Here is a 22,232-nt window from a genome sequence, read left to right as displayed (position 1 = left end):
ATTTATTATTGTTATATTGTAGAAATGTGTGCATTGAAATGTCTGTAAAGTCTCGACGACATTGAAAATGAGGGTGACCTCTGACCTCGATTGTAATCTGGAGAATAAATAAAGGTTGATGATGATGATGGTGATGATGGTGATGATGATGATGGTGATGATGGTGATGATGATGATGGTGATGATGATGATGATGATGATGATGGTGATGATGGTGATGATGATGATGATTGGGCCTAAAACGTTACTGTGGCCTACATCCAGGGCTTCCACACTGGAAGTCAATAGGAACATTAAGGTGCTGCTTCCACACTGGAAGTCAATAGGAACATTAAGGTGCTGCTTCCACACTGGAAGTCAATAGGAACATTAAGGTGCTGCTTCCACACTGGAAGTCAATAGGAACATTAAGGTGCTGCTTCCACACTGGAAGTCAATAGGAACATTAAGGTGCTGCTTCCACACTGGAAGTCAATAGGAACATTAAGGTGCTGCTTCCACACTGGAAGTCAATAGGAACATCAACGTGCTGCTTCCACACTGGAAGTCAATAGGAACATTAAGGTGCTGCTTCCACACTGGAAGTCAATAGGAACATTAAGGTGCTGCTTCCACACTGGAAGTCAATAGGAACATTAAGGTGCTGCTTCCACACTGGAAGTCAATAGGAACATTAAGGTGCTGCTTCCACACTGGAAGTCAATAGGAACATTAAGGTGCTGCTTCCACACTGGAAGTCAATAGGAACATTAAGGTGCTGCTTCCACACTGGAAGTCAATAGGAACATTAAGGTGCTACTTCCACACTGGAAGTCAATAGGAACATTAAGGTGCTGCTTCCACACTGGAAGTCTATAGGAACATTAAGGTGCTGCTTCCACACTGGAAGTCAATAGGAACATTAAGGTGCTGCTTCCACACTGGAAGTCAATAGGAACATTAAGGTGCTGCTTCCACACTGGAAGTCAATAGGAACATTAAGGTGCTGCTTCCACACTGGAAGTCAATAGGAACATTAAGGTGCTGCTTCCACACTGGAAGTCAATAGGAACATTAAGGTGCTGCTTCCACACTGGAAGTCAATAGGAACATTAAGGTGCTGCTTCCACACTGGAAGTCAATAGGAACATTAAGCTGTATTTTCTTTCCCACAGAAAACGGGAAGCTCTTCATGTTCGGGAGCAATAACTGGGGCCAGTTGGGTCTGGGGTCCAAATCCAGCGTCAACAAGCCCAGCTGTGTGAAAGGTCTGTCTTGAAGTAGCCCCCCCTGTCCCCCCCTCTTTCCCCTGCCCCCACCCCCCACTCTCCCCTGACCTCCAGCATCCCCCCACTCTCTCCCCCCCACTCTGTGTTATGTCAGTGCTATGAGAAAGGTGTTGAAATGGGGGCCATGAAAAAAATCTAGATAACATTCAGCCACTATATAATATAGCCATTATATAGCACATTTCACATGACGCGTGTCAACCAAAGTGCTGTACAGAGGGTAGATACACAAGATACATATAGACAACAATCACACTCCGTTGTATGGGAGGGCACACAGGCAAACACATAGGAAAACAGGGCATGAGTCAGTGAACGGGAAAGGCTAGTAGGTAGAAGTGGGTTTTGAGCCTCAATTTGAAGGCATCTATCGAGGGGCGAGGAGCCTAATGGAGGTGGGGATGCTGTTCCACAGTTCAGGGGCTGCGACAGCAAAGCAAAGCGATAGCAAAGCACTAGATGTTAAAGGTGCTATAGATAACATTCAGCCACTAGATGTTAAAGGTGCTATAGATAACATCAGCCACTAGATGTTAAAGGTGCTATAAATAACATTCAGCCACTAGATGGTGCTATAGATAACATTCAGCCACTAGATGGTGCTATAGATAACATTCAGCCACTAGATGTTAAATGTGCTATAGATAACATTCAGCCACTAGATGTTAAAGGTGCTATAGATAACATTCAGCCACTAGATGTTAAAGGTGCTATAGATAACATTCAGACACTAGATGTTAAAGGTGCTATAGATAACATTCAGCCACTAGATGTTAAAGGTGCTATAGGTAACATTCAGCCACTAGATGTTAAAGGTGCTATATATAACATTCAGCCACTAGATGTTAAAGGTGCTATAGGTAACATTCAGCCACTAGATATTAAAGGTGCTATAGATAACATTCAGCCACTAGATGGTGCTATAGATAACATTCAGCCACTAGATGTTAAATGTGCTATAGATAACATTCAGCCACTAGATGTTAAAGGTGCTATAGATAACATTCAGCCACTAGATGTTAAAGGTGCTATAGATAACATTCAGGCACTAGATGTTAAAGGTGCTATAGATAACATTCAGCCACTAGATGGTGCTATAGATAACATTCAGCCACTAGATGTTAAATGTGCTATAAATAACATTCAGCCACTAGATGTTAAAGGTGCTATAGATAACATTCAGCCACTAGATGTTAAATGTGCTATAAATAACATTCAGCCACTAGATGTTAAAGGTGCTATAGATAACATTCAGCCACTAGATGTCGCACTAGAGCACCCGCGTGTTATTTATCCAATCAGGTGCAATATAATAATGCAGGACTCAGAGAGTCCTATAGGATTATAGAATAGGATTATATATCAATATCACAATATAAAAGAAAAGCACACTGTGAGAGATCACACTGGGGAGTAATGTGATGTCAGGTTGTTTTACCTTGGTGAGTAGCTTCTTTAGTATGTCACCCCCCCCCCCACCCCCCCCCATAAAGAGGAAGAGCCTAGATGTATTACTACGGTAATCCCAATCTGGAGGGTCCTGTAATCTGTCCTAATCCAGAGCAGGAGGGAACCGCTCTGGATGAGAGTTGAGGATAATAGTAATCCAGTGACTCATTGTATCCAAAGCAAAGTCTGTGTCTCAGAAGGGAGTATAACGCGTGTGCTAAAGGAACGGGTGATATGGAAGAAATTAAAGGTGCTATAGATCAGCGGTTCTCAACAGGGGTTCCGCGGCACACGGGTTCCGCGGAGAGCTGTCAGGGGTTCCGCGAGATGCCTGGCAATGTTCTTTAAAAATATAGAATGACAACAGTCTTATTTTGAAAATCCTATAGCGGGTCTCATTTATGCCCACGCGCAGCTCCAGCTATAATAACTAGGCTCCGAAAGCTAGCAACATTAAGGTCATTATGATACTCTTATTTTGAAAATCCGTGGTGTCGTGACTCATATCCGCTCCAGCACACAGCCAATAGGATGCATCTCAGGCAGGCTGAGCAGTGAGCAGAGTAGCGTCTCTCAGCTCAGCAGTACTAGTAGCGTCTGGATCTGGAACGCGGACATTGAAACACAGAAAGGGTAGTGTTTTTGCGACCCAAAACAAATCCCTGCTGTTTTATTCCGCAACGGGTCAAATGCATATAACATGCTTTGCAATCCTTGACATTCCTTTATGACCACGTCGTGTTTAAGACCGGAATTAATGTCCCGTTACCATAAGCTAACAACAAGCTAAAGCCCTGTTCAGAGCGACAGAGAACAGCAGAGTGGGGACTGGGAAGGAGGACTGGGGAGGAGGGGGGGGGGGGGGCATTCTCCCTTCTGTGTGTGCGTTTGAAAAGATGATGAAGTCAGACTACTATATTATATTGATAGTAAATGTACTGAGGGTGGACAAACAGATTATGTTGATATTTACACATAAAAAATACAATACATAAATGTATCCATGATCATCATGCAACATAAAACAATTGCAGGAACGGTTTGGGGGAGGAAGGTGTTTTAGGTTGCGTGTTCCAAAAAATTTACTTAAAGTTTAAAGCTCAATATATCAAAACGTGGCACTTTATAGTGAACAGGCACTTTATAGTGAATCCAAATTCTTTTTGGATTACAGAAAATTATCCCTAAAGTGCTATCTGTTGCAGCTGCACTGTTTTCCATGAAAATACCATATTTGGATACGTTTGACCATTTCTAAAAATCTGAAAATCATTATTTAATAAAACACAGAAAAGTATCACCAAGTTACTCTGGATAAAAAAATACTTTACAGACAACATTGAGACAAAACTTCCTGACACATCTCCATCCAAACTCTTGGAAGAACTCATTGAAATCTCATCTGATACCACCTGGAGAGCTAGTTTCAGAGTGTGGTGCTGAGTACCAAGTATCTCATGATGCTGCAGTTAAGGTGTTGATACCATTCAGCACCACATATCTGTGTGAAGCTGGCTTTTCATCCATGACAGCTCTGAAAACAAAATATAGGGCCAAGTTGAGCCTTGATGATGACATGCGTGTTGCCTTGTCAAAGATCTCCCTGCGTATTGACCGTATCATTAGCCAGCAGCAGCGGACCTCGCATTGAGCTAGAAATGTCCACTGAGTGAACAAGTGCTTATTTTCTGTATTTATTTATATTTTTTGAGAAATGGTAACTTGGTGATCCTTTTCTGTATTTAAAAAAAATACATGATTTTCTGTTTTTGAGAAATTGTCAAACTTATCCAAATATGCTATTTTTATGGAGAACAGTGCAGCTGCAACAGATAGCACTTTAGTGATCCTTTTCTGTATTTAAAAAAAAACTTTTGTCATCAGATTCAGACAACTTTATTGATCCCGCGTGGGGCAATTCATATTTGCAGATTCACCAACAAGCAACAAAGACAAACAAACAACAAAACATCTCAACGACAGCACGGCAAATAAAGAGTCATTGTATCATCATTGTAGCAAAAAAGACAGGACCGGGAAAGTCTTTATCGTATGTAGGGGTGCCCTGGAATATTTTATTGAACACAGGGGTGCCTTGGCAGCAGAAAGGTTGAGAACCCCTGCCTATAGATAACATCTTTATGTAGAGTAAAAAATAACTGAACCTGAGCTTTTTGAAAGGTGCAGAATAAAAGTATTGCTTTTCCCCCCAAATAATTATTGATTAATGAATTTATAATTTAAAGGTGCTATAGATAAATGTAAAGTTATCTTCTTTTATTATAATTTCTTTAATAATACATCCACAGAGGTTTTAGAAATGTGCAGAATAAAAGTATTATTTATTTGGCCGGGCCCAATTTAGATGGCAGCATCCCCATTGTCTGTGCTGAATGTTTGTTAGTGTTTGATATTTTTTGTTGGTTTTTAGTACTTTTAAACATCCATTTTTAGTAAGTAGTAGTTTTCATTTGATCCTATAATTTCTTCATTCACCGATTTGTGGATTTTTTTTTAGTGTCCTGAAAGGCGCATTATAAATCAAATGCATTATTATTATTATTATTATCATCCAGGAAGGAAAATACACTTTGGATAGTAGGGACTGCATCTCTGCCTGTGCTGGCCATGAAACACTTTGCAACTGTGATCTTCTCTGGCAGTAGTTGGATATTGTAATGGGTGGCGAGGGGTTGCAGCAATTCCACTGAGAGAAACTGGTCTGAGGCTGGATAACATGCCTGTATGCCTCTCATAAGTTGTTCTCCAACTCATGAGAACCTGCTCTCAAGCTCTTGCAGCATGCTGTCGAGGACTGGATAGAACAGTCTCTGTCTCAGCTGATCTCCTGAGCTGAGGTCTGAGCTTGTGCCACAAGATGACTCAACTACATACTTGTCCATCCTTTTCTGCTTCCTCCTTTGGCTTGTAGTATGTTCCTCAATCCCAAGGCCCTTACATAGGGCCTTTGTCCTGTCATACATGTCCACTGCCATCTCTGAGGTGCGATAACCTTTGAGTGTGTCCTGCACTGTTGTACAGTTTCCCCCACCCTGTCTACCCAACCCCACCCCACCTACCCAACCACCTCCAATGTACAGTCCCCCCCCCACCCCACCTACCCAACCTCCTCCAATGTACAGTTTCTATATCAAATGTATATACTCTCTTTTTAGACTCTTTTTGTATCACAAACAGTACTGTATTTGTAAATCTGGTATGTCATAAATGTATAGATGTAGCAGTACTGTCTATCTGTATGTCATGTATGTCATATATGTCCTGATGAATTGAAAATGGGGGACCCTGATGTAAACAAAACGAAAGTCTTTCTCTGGTCTGCATCCCCTTAACAATTGTGTGTATTGAGCTGTACTGTATTGTACCCATTCTGCAATCTGTTAATAAAGTTTTCAATCAATCAATTCAATCAATCAATCACTGTGCTTTTAAATAGTACAGAGCTAGAGCTATGTGGCCTGTAGGTACTGTATATTTATTTCATAAATAGTGTTATTTATTTCATTAACACTTTGTGCGCCATTCACGTTGTACAACGTATTTCAAGTTCATGCGAATTTTGCCAATCCACGGCGTACGACGTTATTTTGATCATATTTCATATTTTCGCCATGGTATTCATATTTCACTCACGGAGCCTTGTCTGATGCTGTGGGACTCGGCACAACTCTGCAACGCTTCAATACTGCCACCTGGTGTATGATCGGCGAGTTGCCAAACCGGAAATGCCGGTTGGATATCGGTGCGTCTCCTAAATCCGTCCGGCCACTCGCATATCATCGCAGGACTCTAGCCACACACCGTGGATATGGATCGCTGCCATAACTCAATAATCGACATGATTTGGGCGTGTATTAGTATTATACAAACCGGAAATGGATCGCCTCGATCCCCATCGAATAACTGGGATCTGTTTGCTCCAGTATCATCGCCCAACGGTAAGAGGAGGCTGCCGTGACTTTCAGCGTTTTTGTTTATTATTATCAATGCAAACTGCTCCGATCTATATATCACCCATACTACATAAATCATTTAACGACAATCACGGAATTATAAACGACCCCCCCCCCCCCCTCTGTTCACCCGTGCATGATCAGTCATAACGTTTAGGACCATGTACAGTTGAAATTTTTAATATAGCGTCGATCGGCAACAAACGGCATTTGATAATGTATATATGCATTTATGCCTATATCTCACGTTCTAGGAATTACTGCAGAAAACGATAAAAACATGTTTATATTCTAGACGGTATTTTTGTATGAATGTGTGAATGAAAAAGTAAAACGTTCCTACATCCTGAACGATAGATAATCGATGTTGAATGGGCCATAGTAATGTCAATTTAGCAATACAATTTAAAAAGTTATAGCCCTGCAAAGAAGGTGAACATCTCCATAGACTTACAGTGCTGGCAGAGAATGGTATAAGATGCTGAAAATCCGTGGCAGTTAATGTGTAGTGTTATTATTTATTTCCTGACTTTTTTTTTATGTGAAGATCCCGGAAAGGGTTATTAATATTTGGTTATGTGTGGCTTTCTGGAAAACAATAAATGTTTACGTTTAGGCACCCCTGCGATCGTCACACCTTTTCTGTTACAAACTGACCCCGGCCCCCACCAGAGAAGGGAACAGTTATGTGGCCCTCACAGGACAAAGTTTGGGGACCCCTGATCTAGTGGCTGAATGTTATCTATATAGCACCTTTAACATCTAGTGGCTGAATGTTATCTATAGCACCTTTAACATCTAGTGGCTGGATGTTATATATAGCACCTTTAACATCTAGTGGCTGAATGTTATCTATAGCACCTTTAACATCTAGTGGCTGAATGTTATCTATAGCACCTTTAACATCTAGTGGCTGAATGTTATATATAGCACCTTTAACATCTAGTGGCTGAATGTTATCTATATAGCACCTTTAACATCTAGTGGCTGAATGTTATATATAGCACATTTAATATCTGGTGGCTGAATGTTATCTATAGCACCTTTAATATCTAGTGGCTGAATGTTATCTATATAGCACCTTTAACATCTAGTGGCTGAATGTTATCTATATAGCACATTTAATATCTAGTGGCTGAATGTTATATATAGCACCTTTAATATCTGGTGGCTGAATGTTATCTATAGCACCTTTAACATCTAGTGGCTGAATGTTATCTATAGCACTTTTAACATCTAGTGGCTGAATGTTATCTATATAGCACATTTAATATCTAGTGGCTGAATGTTATATATAGCACCTTTAACATCTAGTGGCTGAATGTTATCTATAGCACCTTTAACATCTAGTGGCTGAATGTTATCTATAGCACCTTTAACATCTAGTGGCTGAATGTTATATATAGCACCTTTAATATCTAGTGGCTGAATGTTATCTATATAGCACCTTTAACATCTAGTGGCTGAATGTTATCTATAGCACCTTTAACATCTAGTGGCTGAATGTTATCTATAGCACCTTTAACATCTAGTGGCTGAATGTTATCTATAGCACCTTTAACATCTAGTGGCTGAATGTTATATATAGCACCTTTAACATCTAGTGGCTGAATGTTATCTATAGCACCTTTAACATCTAGTGGCTGAATGTTATCTATAGCACCTTTAACATCTAGTGGCTGAATGTTACCTATAGCACCTTTAACATCTAGTGGCTGAATGTTATCTATATAGCACCTTTAACATCTAGTGGCTGAATGTTATCTATAGCACCTTTAATATCTAGTGGCTGAATGTTATATATATAGCACCTTTAACATCTAGTGGCTGAATGTTATCTATAGCACCTTTAACATCTAGTGGCTGAATGTTATCTATAGCACCTTTAATATCTAGTGGCTGAATGTTATCTATAGCACCTTTAACATCTAGTGGCTGAATGTTATATATAGCACCTTTAACATCTAGTGGCTGAATGTTATCTATATAGCACCTTTAACATCTAGTGGCTGAATGTTATATATAGCACATTTAATATCTGGTGGCTGAATGTTATCTATAGCACCTTTAATATCTAGTGGCTGAATGTTATCTATATAGCACCTTTAACATCTAGTGGCTGAATGTTATCTATATAGCACATTTAATATCTAGTGGCTGAATGTTATATATAGCACCTTTAACATCTAGTGGCTGAATGTTATCTATAGCACCTTTAACATCTAGTGGCTGAATGTTATCTATAGCACCTTTAACATCTAGTGGCTGAATGTTATATATAGCACCTTTAATATCTAGTGGCTGAATGTTATCTATAGCACCTTTACCATCTAGTGGCTGAATGTTATCTATAGCACCTTTAACATCTAGTGGCTGAATGTTATCTATAGCACCTTTAACATCTAGTGGCTGAATGTTATCTATATAGCACCTTTAATATCTAGTGGCTGAATGTTATCTATAGCACCTTTAACATCTAGTGGCTGAATGTTATATATAGCACCTTTAACATCTAGTGGCTGAATGTTATCTATATAGCACCTTTAACATCTAGTGGCTGAATGTTATTTATAGCACCTTTAACATCTAGTGCCTGAATGTTATCTATAGCACCTTTAACATCTAGTGGCTGAATGTTATCTATAGCACCTTTAACATCTAGTGGCTGAATGTTATCTATAGCACCTTTAACATCTAGTGTCTGAATGTTATCTATAGCACCTTTAACATCTAGTGGCTGAATGTTATCTATAGCACCTTTAATATCTAGTGGCTGAATGTTATCTATAGCACCTTTAACATCTAGTGGCTGAATGTTATCTATAGCACCTTTAACATCTAGTGGCTGAATGTTATCTACAGCACCTTTAACATCTAGTGGCTGAATGTTATCTATATAGCACCTTTAACATCTAGTGGCTGAATGTTATCTATATAGCACCTTTAATATCTAGTGGCTGAATGTTATCTACAGCACCTTTAACATCTAGTGGCTGAATGTTATCTATAGCACCGTTAACATCTAGTAGCTGAATGTTATCTATAGCACCTTTAACATCTAGTGGCTGAATGTTATCTATAGCACCTTTAACATCTAGTGGCTGAATGTTACCTATAGCACCTTTAACATCTAGTGGCTGAATGTTATATATATAGCACCTTTAACATCTAGTGGCTGAATGTTATCTATATAGCACCTTTAACATCTAGTGGCTGAATGTTATCTATAGCACCTTTAACATCTAGTGGCTGAATGTTATCTATAGCACCTTTAACATCTAGTGGCTGAATGTTATATATAGCACCTTTAATATCTAGTGGCTGAATGTTATCTATAGCACCTTTAACATCTAGTGGCTGAATGTTATCTATAGCACCTTTAACATCTAGTGGCTGAATGTTATCTATAGCACCTTTAACATCTAGTGGCTGAATGTTATCTATATAGCACCTTTAATATCTAGTGGCTGAATGTTATCTATAGCACCTTTAACATCTAGTGGCTGAATGTTATATATAGCACCTTTAACATCTAGTGGCTGAATGTTATCTATATAGCACCTTTAACATCTAGTGGCTGAATGTTATTTATAGCACCTTTAACATCTAGTGCCTGAATGTTATCTATAGCACCTTTAACATCTAGTGGCTGAATGTTATCTATAGCACCTTTAACATCTAGTGGCTGAATGTTATCTATAGCACCTTTAACATCTAGTGGCTGAATGTTATCTATAGCACCATCTAGTGGCTGAATGTTATCTATAGCACCTTTAACATCTAGTGGCTGAATGTTATCTACAGCACCTTTAACATCTAGTGGCTGAATGTTATCTACAGCACCTTTAACATCTAGTGGCTGAATGTTATCTACAGCACCTTTAACATCTAGTGGCTGAATGTTATCTATAGCACCTTTAACATCTAGTGGCTGAATGTTATCTACAGCACCTTTAATATCTAGTGGCTGAATGTTATCTATATAGCACCTTTAACATCTAGTGGCTGAATGTTATATATAGCACCTTTAACATCTAGTGGCTGAATGTTATCTATAGCACCTTTAACATCTAGTGGCTGAATGTTATCTATAGCACCTTTAACATCTAGTGCAGGGCTATTCAACTGGCGGCCCGCGGGCCAGATCCGGCCCGCGGGATGATTCTGACCGGCCCGCCAAAGATTACATGATAATACAAAAAAATAAAATAAATATATTTTTTTTAAATATTTTTTATTATTTTATTTTTTTTTACTTTATTTTTTTTTCATGTCAACGTTAACACGCACAATTGAGCCAAAAGTCACTCAATTAATGACAGATTTCATTGATAAATTGAGGGAAAACTTTGCAAGTTGATTTGATGAATTTGACATAATAGATAATTGATGCATTTTGTGAGCAACCCATTTGCCAATGTAGCTGCTATTTCCACAAAAGGACAAGAGTTCCTTGCATCACTTCACATTGATGAAGGTCTCCTGCAACTTGAAATAATTGACATGCAAGCATCATCTGCTCTGAAGCAGGCACTTGAGAATGAATCCACCACAACATTTTGGATAAAGTGTATTCATGTCAAGACATTCCCCAAAATAAAAACGCTGGCAATATCTGTGCTAACAATGTTTGGCTCAACATACACCTGTGAATCCAGTTTCTCTCACATGAATGCCATTAAAACAAGCAACCATGCCTCCTTGACAAATGAGCATTTGCATCACTGTTTGCGGGTAGCCCTCACTTCCTATGAACCCTCTTTCTCTGCCATTGCCCAGTCAAAGAAGTGCAATCGCTCTCATTAGATGTGTGTATGTAGGCTAGGCCTGTCTGCCCGCCACCCCCCTGATGTTTGAGAGTTAAGAGTCGACAATAAGTGCTAATAAGATGCTGTGATTTGCTGTTGTTGCAAAGACATGAAGCACTTTTTCATAAGCTCAGCTGCACTATAAATGTGTTTTTTTGTTCAAGTGTTGATGTTAGAATGTTCATATGCACATCATGCATATAGTGGCCGACTGTCATTCCTGTGTGCTGATAGTCGTCCACGATGCACCCGCTATTGCCTTTTTTACACTGTACCAAAGTTGTTGATGTTAATGAGTTGAATGTCCACAGTTGCTTCTCTTACGGTGTACAGGGTTTATTGTTGTCCAAATGAAAGTGATAATGAATTAAAGGTTTGACAGAACAGTTGTCAGTTGCTCCGTGCCAATAGTATAACAGTGTTTGAAAGTAAGTTCTCAGCAGGTGCATGGCTCAAGGCTAATCACCTAGTGGGTTATATTGGGTGGTGAGCCCCCTAGTGTCCAAACATTGTCCAAACAGTGCATGGTTCCAATATATACATAATGTAATATATATACACAATAATAATATAATATATATATATATATAACACAATATATATATAATAATAATATAATAGTATATAATCCACCAAGTCGGTTTCTGCCTCTACACACCGGCCCCTTAAATGTGTACCAAACACAATTTCAAAATCATATGAGAGGCAAAGAAGCCGACACAACCTACAGCCAATGCTAACGTCCTCAAGAATAAACAATATGAAGTCACAATGCTAAGCATAAAGAAACTTGACAGGGTCCTGTGGTTTTCACCTGTCGTCCCTGAGCATGGGAAGAACAAATCAGTTAGTGAGTCAAGTACTGTAACAGTTTTTTTTTTTTTTTTTTTTTTAACAAACAGAGCCATAGCTCCGACAGGCATACAGCCAATGTCTATTCAAAGTCCATGCCTTATTCTGAGGCAGGGACCAGTAAGCATAGCTTACTGATCGGTCGTTCCAACGTGTTAGTTCTGGTTTGTAGGAGCACGCTGCGCACCAATCCTCTGGATCCAGGGCGTGTCTCCAGGACTCTTGCCATGACCCAGGACCCACGGGGTGCATTGGAGTCTATGATCAGAACGATGTCCCCTTTTGTGAAGTTCCTCCTGGTTCTATTCCATCGCTGCCTTTCTTGGAGAAGTGGAAGGTATTCCTTCACCCATCTGGTCCAGAACAGATCCGAGATGTACTGAACTTGCCTCCAACGGCGCCTAGCGTACAGGTCATCTGGGTTGAACACACCAGGTGGCAGAACAGGCTGGACCTTAAGCTGAAGAAGATGGTTAGGAGTAAGAGCTTCCAAATCATTCAGGTCATTTGAGACATTTGTCAGCGGGCGACTGTTCAAAATGGCTTCCACCTCACACATGATAGTGGAGAGCGCTTCATCATCAAGAGCTTGTTGCTTAGTGACTGATAATAGGGTTTTCTTGACCAGACGGATTAATCTCTCCCATATCCCACCATGATGGGCTCCATACGGGGGATTAAAAGTCCATTTCACATTCCTTTGCTGTAGGGCTTGTGTTATTTGAACATGATTCCACTCCTTCAAGGCTTTCTTTAGCTCCTTTTCTGTTGAGACAAGGTTGGTCCCATTGTCAGACCTTATTCCAATCACTTGGCCCCCCCACTGATGAAACGTCGGAATGCGTTAATACAAGAATCCGTATCCAACGAATGAGCCACTTCTAAATGTATCGCTCGGCTGGCGAGGCACGTAAAAATTACTCCATATCTTTTCTGCGTAGTCCTTCCTCTTTTTACTTCAATCGGCCCAAAGTAGTCGACCCCCACATGCGAGAATGGTGGCAAATCTGGTATCAACCTGTCTTTGGGTAAATCTGCCATCTTTTGCTCTCCACCTGTAGCGAGTAAACGTCGGCATACAGTACAATCAGATATGACCCTTCTTGCCAGAGCGTTGGCTGAGGGAATCCAGTACTTTTGCCTCAATCTTGACAACATGTGGTTTCTGCCGCTGTGACCAACCTTGTTATGGATACTTCGGAGAATGATATGGGAGACATGGTGATTCTTGGGAAGAATTACTGGGTGTTTCGTTTCTTCTGGCATTGCCATTTTGTTCAATCGTCCCCCAATTCTCAAGATACCATTTTCAAGGACTGGATCTAGTCTGTACAGTGAACTGTTCTTCTTGACAGAACCATTGGCTTGCAGTGCTGTCAGTTCCTCCAAAAAGCTTTGCTTCTGACAGAAGAGTATTATAGCTACTTCCGCCTCTTCCAGATCCTCAATGGTGAGTGTGATAACAGTCATCGTCTCTTTGAACCTTGTCATCTCAGCCTCAACCATCTGTTTTTGCTTGTCCACATCCTTCAGTTGTGCTTGCACAATGGTAAGCACTTCCTTTCGCTTTTTGCTCAATTGTAACAAGATGCTTTTCAAGTGCAGAAACCACGACGTTGCTCTCTTTAGTTTACCCCAATCTGAAAAATGAAGTATCATTTTGCTTGTTGCCTCTTGTCCGTGTTCATTGATTGCGTTCACGGTGACCTTTTCCTTCCTTACTTCAGGGTCATCGGGATTGTCGACGGCAATTCGGTCAGGCTGTTTCGGCCATTCCTTTTCAGGTTGGTTCAAGAAAACTGGACCATTGCACCAAATGTCGCACTTTAAGAACGCCTCAGCATGGAGACCGCGAGAAGCGTGGTCTGCCGGGTTCAATTTGGTGCTTATGTACCTCCACTGCGATACATCTGTTGCTTCTCGGATGGCGCTCACCCGATTGGCCACAAAGGTGTGAAACCTTTGGTTTTCATTTTTTATATATTTTAGTACCGTCGTACTGTCTGTCCAGAACATGGAACTTTCAAGAGGGATTTTGAGCTCAGTCGTCAACATTCGGTCAATGCGTACAGCAAGGGCTGCTGCAGTAAGCTCCATCCTAGGGATCGTTATTTGCTTGAGAGGTGCCACCCTCGCCTTTCCCATTATGAAGGCTGTGTGCGCATCATAATTTTTGTTTGACATCTTCAGGTAGGCGACGACACCATACCCCATCTCACTTGCATCACAAAAGAGGTGTAACTGTGCAAATTGGATCGACCCGAATTGTTTGGGTTTGACACACCGTGGGATACTGAAGTCTTCCATCTGCTTCAAACCCATCAACCATTTCTGCCATGGCTTTCTGATGGCCTCTGGAATTTCCTGATCCCATCCGCTATGATGCTTGCACAGTTGTTGTAACATGTGTTTAGCTTTAAAAACAAAGGGGGCAAGAAACCCAAGCGGATCATAGACTGAGGCTACAATGGAAAGAATACCTCGTCTAGTCTCCGGTTTGGGTTTCAGGCTGACTTGGAACTTGATGGTGTCTTCTTCCACGCACCACTGTATTCCAAGCGCTCTTTCGATGGGAAGAGTTTGTTTCTCCAAATCCAGGGTCTTCACTTCCTTGGCTCTTTCCTGTTCAGGAATTGAAGCCAACACAGTTCTGCTGTTACTTATCCACTTGGTTAAGTTGAACCCTCCTTTTGCACATACGTTTTTTAGCTCTGCACAAAGTCTCACGGCCTCTTCCTCTGTGGAAACAGACTTTAAACAATCATCCACGTAGAAGTTGTGTCGAACAGTGTCAACTGCTTCGGCTGAGAATGCTTCCGTGTTGTCCTCTGCAGATTTCAGTAGGGCGTAACTGGCACAGCTGGATGAGGATGTAGCACCGAACAGGTGCACCGTCATCCTGAATTCAGCTAAGGGTTTAGATATGTCCCCACCAGCCCACCATAGGAAGCGAAGGTAGTCGCGGTCTGAGGGTGCAACCTTGACTTGATGGAACATTCCTTCCACATCAGCCATGAAAGCAACTGGTTCTTGCCTGAACCGCATCAAAACGCCAAGAAACGTGTTAGTAAGGTTGGGACCTTGGATCAGATTGTCATTCAGGGAAGTTCCTTGTAGTGAGGCAGAGCAATCAAAAACAACACGAAGTGAGTCCTTCCTTGGGTGGCGAACCCCATGGTGTGGTATGTACCATACCTTTCCACTGTCAGCCTTGAGCTCTTCTTGTGGCACAAGCTCAGCATGACCTTTCTGTATTACGCCTTCCATAAATGTTCTGTACTCCTCGTGGAAAGCTGGATTCCGGTGGAACTTTCTCTTTAGTGACATCGTTCTTTGTTCTGCTAGATGGCGATTGTTTGGCATTCTGGTTTCCCTTTGCTTGAATGGAAGTGCAAGCTGGTAATGTCCATCTCTTTTCACAGCAGAGTTCGACATAATTTCTACAAATCTTTTGTCTTCAACAGACATTTCCTTCTTTTCCTCATATTTCCTTTCTGGGAAATCATGGTTGTATTGTTCCATGAGAAGGTCGTTTAAGTCCGTTACTGAAATCCGATTAGAGGTGACAGATGAGTGCAGTCCAACCCCATCATCAGTGTTTAGTGTACCATTCACTATCCATCCTAGGACTGTTTTAACAGCATAAGGTCCTTCCCTCTGGCTGTTAATGACTTTCCACGGTTCCATTAGTTGTGGCGCATTGGTTCCTATAAGCAGTCCAACAGGCACATCAACTTCTTTCAGGTGAATCTCCTTCAAGTAGTCCCACCTTTCTAGTGCAGCTTGTGTAGGTATATGATCCTTGGTTACAGGGATTTCGTCTTGGATGTACAGTTTTGGTAGCTCATAGAAATCCGAACATTCTATGTTGCTTACTTCAAGTCGACCAGCAGGGACAAATGAAGTGTCAACAGCTTGCTCTTGGCCCATAGTTCTCAACAGGATTCGTGTTTTCTTTACCTTTGTATTCAACTGCCGTCTCAATGCTTCAGTACAAAAACATGCTGTACTCCCCGAATCCATGAAAGCATACGTTTGGATGACTTTAGTTGAGTTGGACATTTTTACCTGTACTGGTATGATTGCAAGTGTTTGGCCATCACCGGCCCCGGTAATGCCATCACCGGCCCCGGTAATGCCATGGGCTTTCAGAGAAACCATGCCATTGTTGATTGACATACTTGTTTCACCCGTCTTTTGTCCTTCACCCTTATACATGTGCAGAATTGTTGGATGTTTTTGGGAACACACATTACATTTCAATCTGCTGGGACAATCTTTGCTTCTATGTCCCTTATTCAAACAGCTGAAGCATATTCCTTTAGACATCAAGCATTCAATTTTCTCCTTGTGAGGTCTTTTGTTCATTTTACATGTTTCATCTGCATGTTCTCCTTCACAGAATACACACGGTCTGCGCACGGTTATCCTTGAACCTTTGTAGGGCTTCCGTTCGTCATGGAAAACCGGGGTTGCAGTAGTTGCAAAGCTACTTCGCTGATAGTCCAGGTTGAACCTTGCATTGAATGGTTTGCTTCCTCTTTGTTCCTTTTTGGGTGCAGGGTCTTGTATGTCCCCAAAAAGAGGATCTGTTGCCATTCTAGCCTGTCGCTCTATGAAGACAACAAGCTCGGGAAACTTTGCTCTTTTTTTATTACGTTCATAAAAATCGTAAGCAGTAGCTCGCCACCTCTCCCTGAGTCTGTATGGTAATTTTAGGATCACCAGCTTCATTTGTGATGGGGTGCTCATCTCTTCCAAAAATTCAATGTCTTGCATTGTATTTAGACATCCACGGAGAGCAATTGAGTAGGCATGCAGTGCTCTTTTGTCCTCACTTTTAATAGCAGTCCACTTGGAAACTTTCTCCATACAAGCCGCTGCGATTAGGAGTTGATTTCCGAAGTTTTCTTCAAGCAGTCTTTTAGCTTCGTTATAACCCTTCTTGTGGTTTGTATACCGACAACTTCTTACAAGCTCTTTTGCCTGGCCTTCGGTAAACTGTTCAAGGAAGAAAAGGCGGTCTTTGTAGTTGTCAGTTTTTTCTTCAATTGAATGCTCAAAGACTCGGATGAATGACAGGTATTGTAGTGGATCTCCTTTAAACATGGGTATCTGGCTGGTAGGAAGTAATGAATGACGTTGTTCTTTTATTAGTATTTCAGTTATTTTATTCTGTTTCCTCATCACCTTTGCCAGGTTGCTGCTTTCGCTTGTTTGGTGTTGATCAGTGTGAGACTGAGGGGCTTGAGTATGAGAGGTTGTTGGCAGCACATGCCGGCTTCGACCAGCAGGGGCAGCACATCTTGTCTTATGGCTTGTTTGGTGTTGATCAGTGTGAGACTGAGGGGCTTGAGTATGAGAGGTTGTTGGCAGCACATGCCGGCTTCGACCAGCAGGGGCAGCACATCTTGTCTTATGGCTTGCAGCAGTATGGCTTGGCCACTGGTCCACCTCTTCTACCTCTTCTTTATCACTGTCCTCCTCCTCGTCTTCATCACTGTCCTCCTCCTCGTCTTCATCACTGTCCTCCTCTCCTTCATCACTGTCCTCCTCCTTGCCTTCATCATGTAGCTTATACAGTTTATCTTTCATTCTTCCATTGTCATGGTGTTTATTTGAACATGCCTCATTGTCTTGACCACGCTCTTGTTCCTCACTATTTGATAGTGTTCTTAATGTTGCATCTGCAGCGTCAATGACAGTTTTCATCTCAAGCTCCTCTTGTAAGGTATTTAGGGCTGCTTGTCTGTTTTCCAATTCATGACTTATTGCTGCTTGTTTGGCTTCCAATTCATGACTTTTGGCTTCCAATTCGTGCTTCAAATCCCAGTCATTTTTTTTCTTTAAATTGGCAAGACGTGCCATCGCGGCAGCTTTTTCAGCTTGAGTCCTTTTAAACATAGATGAAGTTGTTGAGCTCACACCACTTATACGACTGCTTGGACCCCTTTTGCTACTTCTGTAACTGGTTGGTGCCTTTTCTTGCTGCTGGGAACGGGTGGCAACCTCGCACATGTAAGTTGTTACGATATCATGGAATCTGCTAAAAGGATCCATTTTTGAGTGCCAACCTAGGTTGTCTTGTACTTTATCCTCCTCGTCAATGAGATCCTGAATGGTTGCGTGATTGTTTATAACTTATTTTTCAATGGCTCGGAATGCATCAAAATTGTCTTTAACAAGCAACACATTTCCATGATCAATCATTAATTCTTCCATTGCATTCCTTTTTATAGTCAGTGTTTTAATCCCTTTGGTTCTTGTCTTTTGGAGTTGGGATATATGAATTAGGAGGGCCTTTTTTGTGAGCCTTTTATCCCTTTTAGGTCTACAATCAGGCTCTTGCTCCACAGGGCCTGTTGCTCCATTTTCACTTGTCTCGTGGAATTGGCCTTCCTGGGCTGGTTCAACAGCTCCATCCTTTTCCGTTATTTCAGACATTCCGTTATTGTATTTATTTTATTCTTTACATATAACGAATTGTAACTTTAAATGTTATAATCGAACGGCGAAGTGATGTGACGTCAGAGCCTTCAAAGTGGGTTTACTTTCTTCCCGCTGATGAATGCTCTGCAGTAACATAGTATTTGTCCACTGCTATATATGTCGGAATTTAAATCAGACAGTCTATTGCGTTACACTAATGTCCATTTTCCACACGCCCAGACAATAATAATTGTGACGGTTCCACATCGATACGGCGCATAGTCCGTTCCGTTCTATTATCCACAGTATCACATTTTAATTAGTCCGACGCTAGAATGCTCCCCAGCGTTCGCAAGGAAGCGCACACAGTAGTAATGTCCTGAGTTGGTTCCATTCATAAATACAGCAGCGCTATCCGTTATCCAGTTCTTCATTAGAGGAGGTTTTATTTAAAATCTTCTTACCTCTGCTTGTCCTTGTGAGGGAGGTGATCCAACTTTATACTCACATAGCACGTCCTTCTTTCACGAGGATATTTTTTCCTCTTTTTCAATCGCGTCCTTCTGTCGTGAGGGTAGTTTCAAACTTTATAGTGGCCGACTGTCATTCCTGTGTGCTGATAGTCGTCCACGATGCACCCGCTATTGCCTTTTTTACACTGTACCAAAGTTGTTGATGTTAATGAGTTGAATGTCCACAGTTGCTTCTCTTACGGTGTACAGGGTTTATTGTTGTCCAAATGAAAGTGATAATGAATTAAAGGTTTGACAGAACAGTTGTCAGTTGCTCCGTGCCAACAGTATAACAGTGTTTGAAAGTAAGTCCTCAGCAGGTGCATGGCTCAAGGCTAATCACCTAGTGGGTTATATTGGGTGGTGAGCCCCCTAGTGTCCAAACATTGTCCAAACAGTGCATGGTTCCAATATATACATAATGTAATATATATACACAATAATAATATAATATATATATATATATAACACAATATATATATATAATAATAATATAATAGTATATAATCCACCAAGTCGGTTTCTGCCTCTACAATGCACTTGTTTGTTTTTTATTTTATTTTTATATTGAAATGTTGAAGAGGAGATGTTGCAGTTGTTGCACATAAATGAAAAGTATACTACTTTTGCAATGTAGTTAAAGGGGATCTTATAAATGGCCTTTTTCAGTGTTTAGCATTGTTTCCTAGCTATGTGGACTTATATTAATATGATCTATGTCTCTAATTCTCATATTGGCGCATTCTTCCAATTCTCCTCTCACAATATTCACCCTCACTGAACTGAGTCATCTGAAAATGTGCTGATTTGTGATGTCAGAGAGACACTGCTGCATGATAATCAGCTGAGTTTCCACACAGTTCCCACAGTGGTTGGAGCCCAGGCTCAAAACGTGTTTTTGAGTACTTGATTAGAAATACAAAACAATGAATTAAAAAAAAAAAATTACAGAGGTGTTCCATAAACCCACAGGAATTGTGTAAAAGTGCCCAAATAGTGAAAGAAATAGTAAAATAGTTCCCCTTTAAATAAAAGTTGTGAAAATGTGGTTGCGTGTTGTGTCAAGTGTACATATATTCATAGTACGGGGAGGCGCCGTGGCAGGCCGGCCCCTGGCCCCTTGGGTTTCTGACAATGTGGCCCCCTGAACAATTTAGTTGAATAGCCCTGATCTAGTGGCTGAATGTTATCTATAGCACCTTTAATATCTAGTGGCTGAATGTTATCTATATAGCACCTTTAACATCTAGTGGCTGAATGTTATCTATAGCACCTTTAATATCTAGTGGCTGAATGTTATCTATAGCACCTTTAACATCTAGTAGCTGAATGTTATCTACAGCACCTTTAACATCTAGTGGCTGAATGTTATCTATAGCACCTTTAACATCTAGTGGCTGAATGTTATCTATATCACCATCTAGTGGCTGAATGTTATCTATAGCACCTTTAACATCTAGTGGCTGAATGTTATCTATAGCACCTTTAACATCTAGTGGCTGAATGTTGTCTATAGCACCTTTAACATCTAGTGGCTGAATGTTATATATAGCACCTTTAATATCTAGTGGCTGAATGTTATCTATAGCACCTTTAACATCTAGTGGCTGAATGTTATCTATAGCACCTTTAACATCTAGTGGCTGAATGTTATCTATAGCACCTTTAATATCTAGTGGCTGAATGTTATCTATATAGCACCTTTAACATCTAGTGGCTGAATGTTATCTATAGCACCTTTAACATCTAGTGGCTGAATGTTGTCTATAGCACCTTTAACATCTAGTGGCTGAATGTTGTCTATAGCACCTTTAACATCTAGTGGCTGAATGTTATATATAGCACCTTTAACATCTAGTGGCTGAATGTTATCTATAGCACATTTAACATCTAGTGGCTGAATGTTATCTACAGCACCTTTAACATCTAGTGGCTGAATGTTACCTATAGCACCTTTAACATCTAGTGGATGAATGTTATCTCTATAGCACCTTTAATATCTAGTGGCTGAATGTTATCTATAGCACATTTAACATCTAGTGGCTGAATGTTATCTATAGCACCTTTAACATCTAGTGGCTGAATGTTATCTATAGCACCTTTAACATCTAGTGGCTGAATGTTATATATAGCACCTTTAATATCTAGTGGCTGAATGTTATCTATATAGCACCTTTAATATCTAGTGGCTGAATGTTATCTATATAGCACCTTTAACATCTAGTGGCTGAATGTTATATATAGCAGCTTTAACATCTAGTGGATGAATGTTATATATAGCACCTTTAACATCTAGTGGCTGAATGTTATATATAGCACCTTTAACATCTAGTGGCTGAATGTTATCTATAGCACCTTTAACATCTAGTGGATGAATGTTATCTATATAGCACCTTTAACATCTAGTGGCTGAATGTTATCTATAGCACCTTTAACATCTAGTGGCTGAATGTTATATATAGCACCTTTAACATCTAGTGGCTGAATGTTATATATAGCACCTTTAACATCTAGTGGCTGAATGTTATCTATAGCACCTTTAACATCTAGTGGCTGAATGTTATATATAGCACCTTTAACATCTAGTGCAGGGGTCGGGAACCTATGGCTCGCGAGCCATATATGGCTCTTCTGGTGACAGCATATGGCTCCCAGACATTTTTGAGAAAGAAAAAAAAACTAAAAAATCTTTTTGTTTAATACTTGTGATATATATATATATTTTTTTTATCCACTTTTTCTCCCATTTTTCTATATTTTCTCCCATCCCAATTCAACCCTCCCCTGTCACGAACGCTGTTTCTTGCCTCCCACAAGCCGGCTGCAATGTGGACTAAGTCATACATAGCACAAGTCCCCTCCGGTACTTGAGGTAACAGCAGTCGCATCTTTTCACCTGCGCAGCTCGATCTCTCAGTGGTGAGGAGTAACGCGTGGGAG

At 40.6% G+C, this 22,232-nt stretch overlaps 1 protein-coding gene across 1 annotated transcript in view; it reads left to right on the top strand.

The window, feature by feature from the left end:
* LOC311247498 (X-linked retinitis pigmentosa GTPase regulator-like) overlaps window positions 1-22,232 on the top strand; it is a gene marked incomplete at both ends in the record, with an annotated part of 30,478 nt that overhangs the window by 4,652 nt on the left and 3,594 nt on the right. Inside the window, 2 exons of the mRNA XM_084338541.1 lie at window positions 1,155-1,247; window positions 17,551-17,799. Coding sequence (XP_084194667.1) covers window positions 1,155-1,247; window positions 17,551-17,799 — 342 coding nt within the window. The remainder of the gene's footprint in view (window positions 1-1,154; window positions 1,248-17,550; window positions 17,800-22,232) is intronic.

The sequence above is a fragment of the Notolepis coatsorum genome (assembly GCF_963971535.1).
Source record: "Notolepis coatsorum genome assembly, contig: SCAFFOLD_637, whole genome shotgun sequence".
NCBI lineage: Eukaryota > Metazoa > Chordata > Actinopteri > Aulopiformes > Paralepididae > Notolepis > Notolepis coatsorum.
Note: the sequence above shows the minus strand (reverse complement) of the source record. Positions and strands in the feature narration are given on the sequence as shown.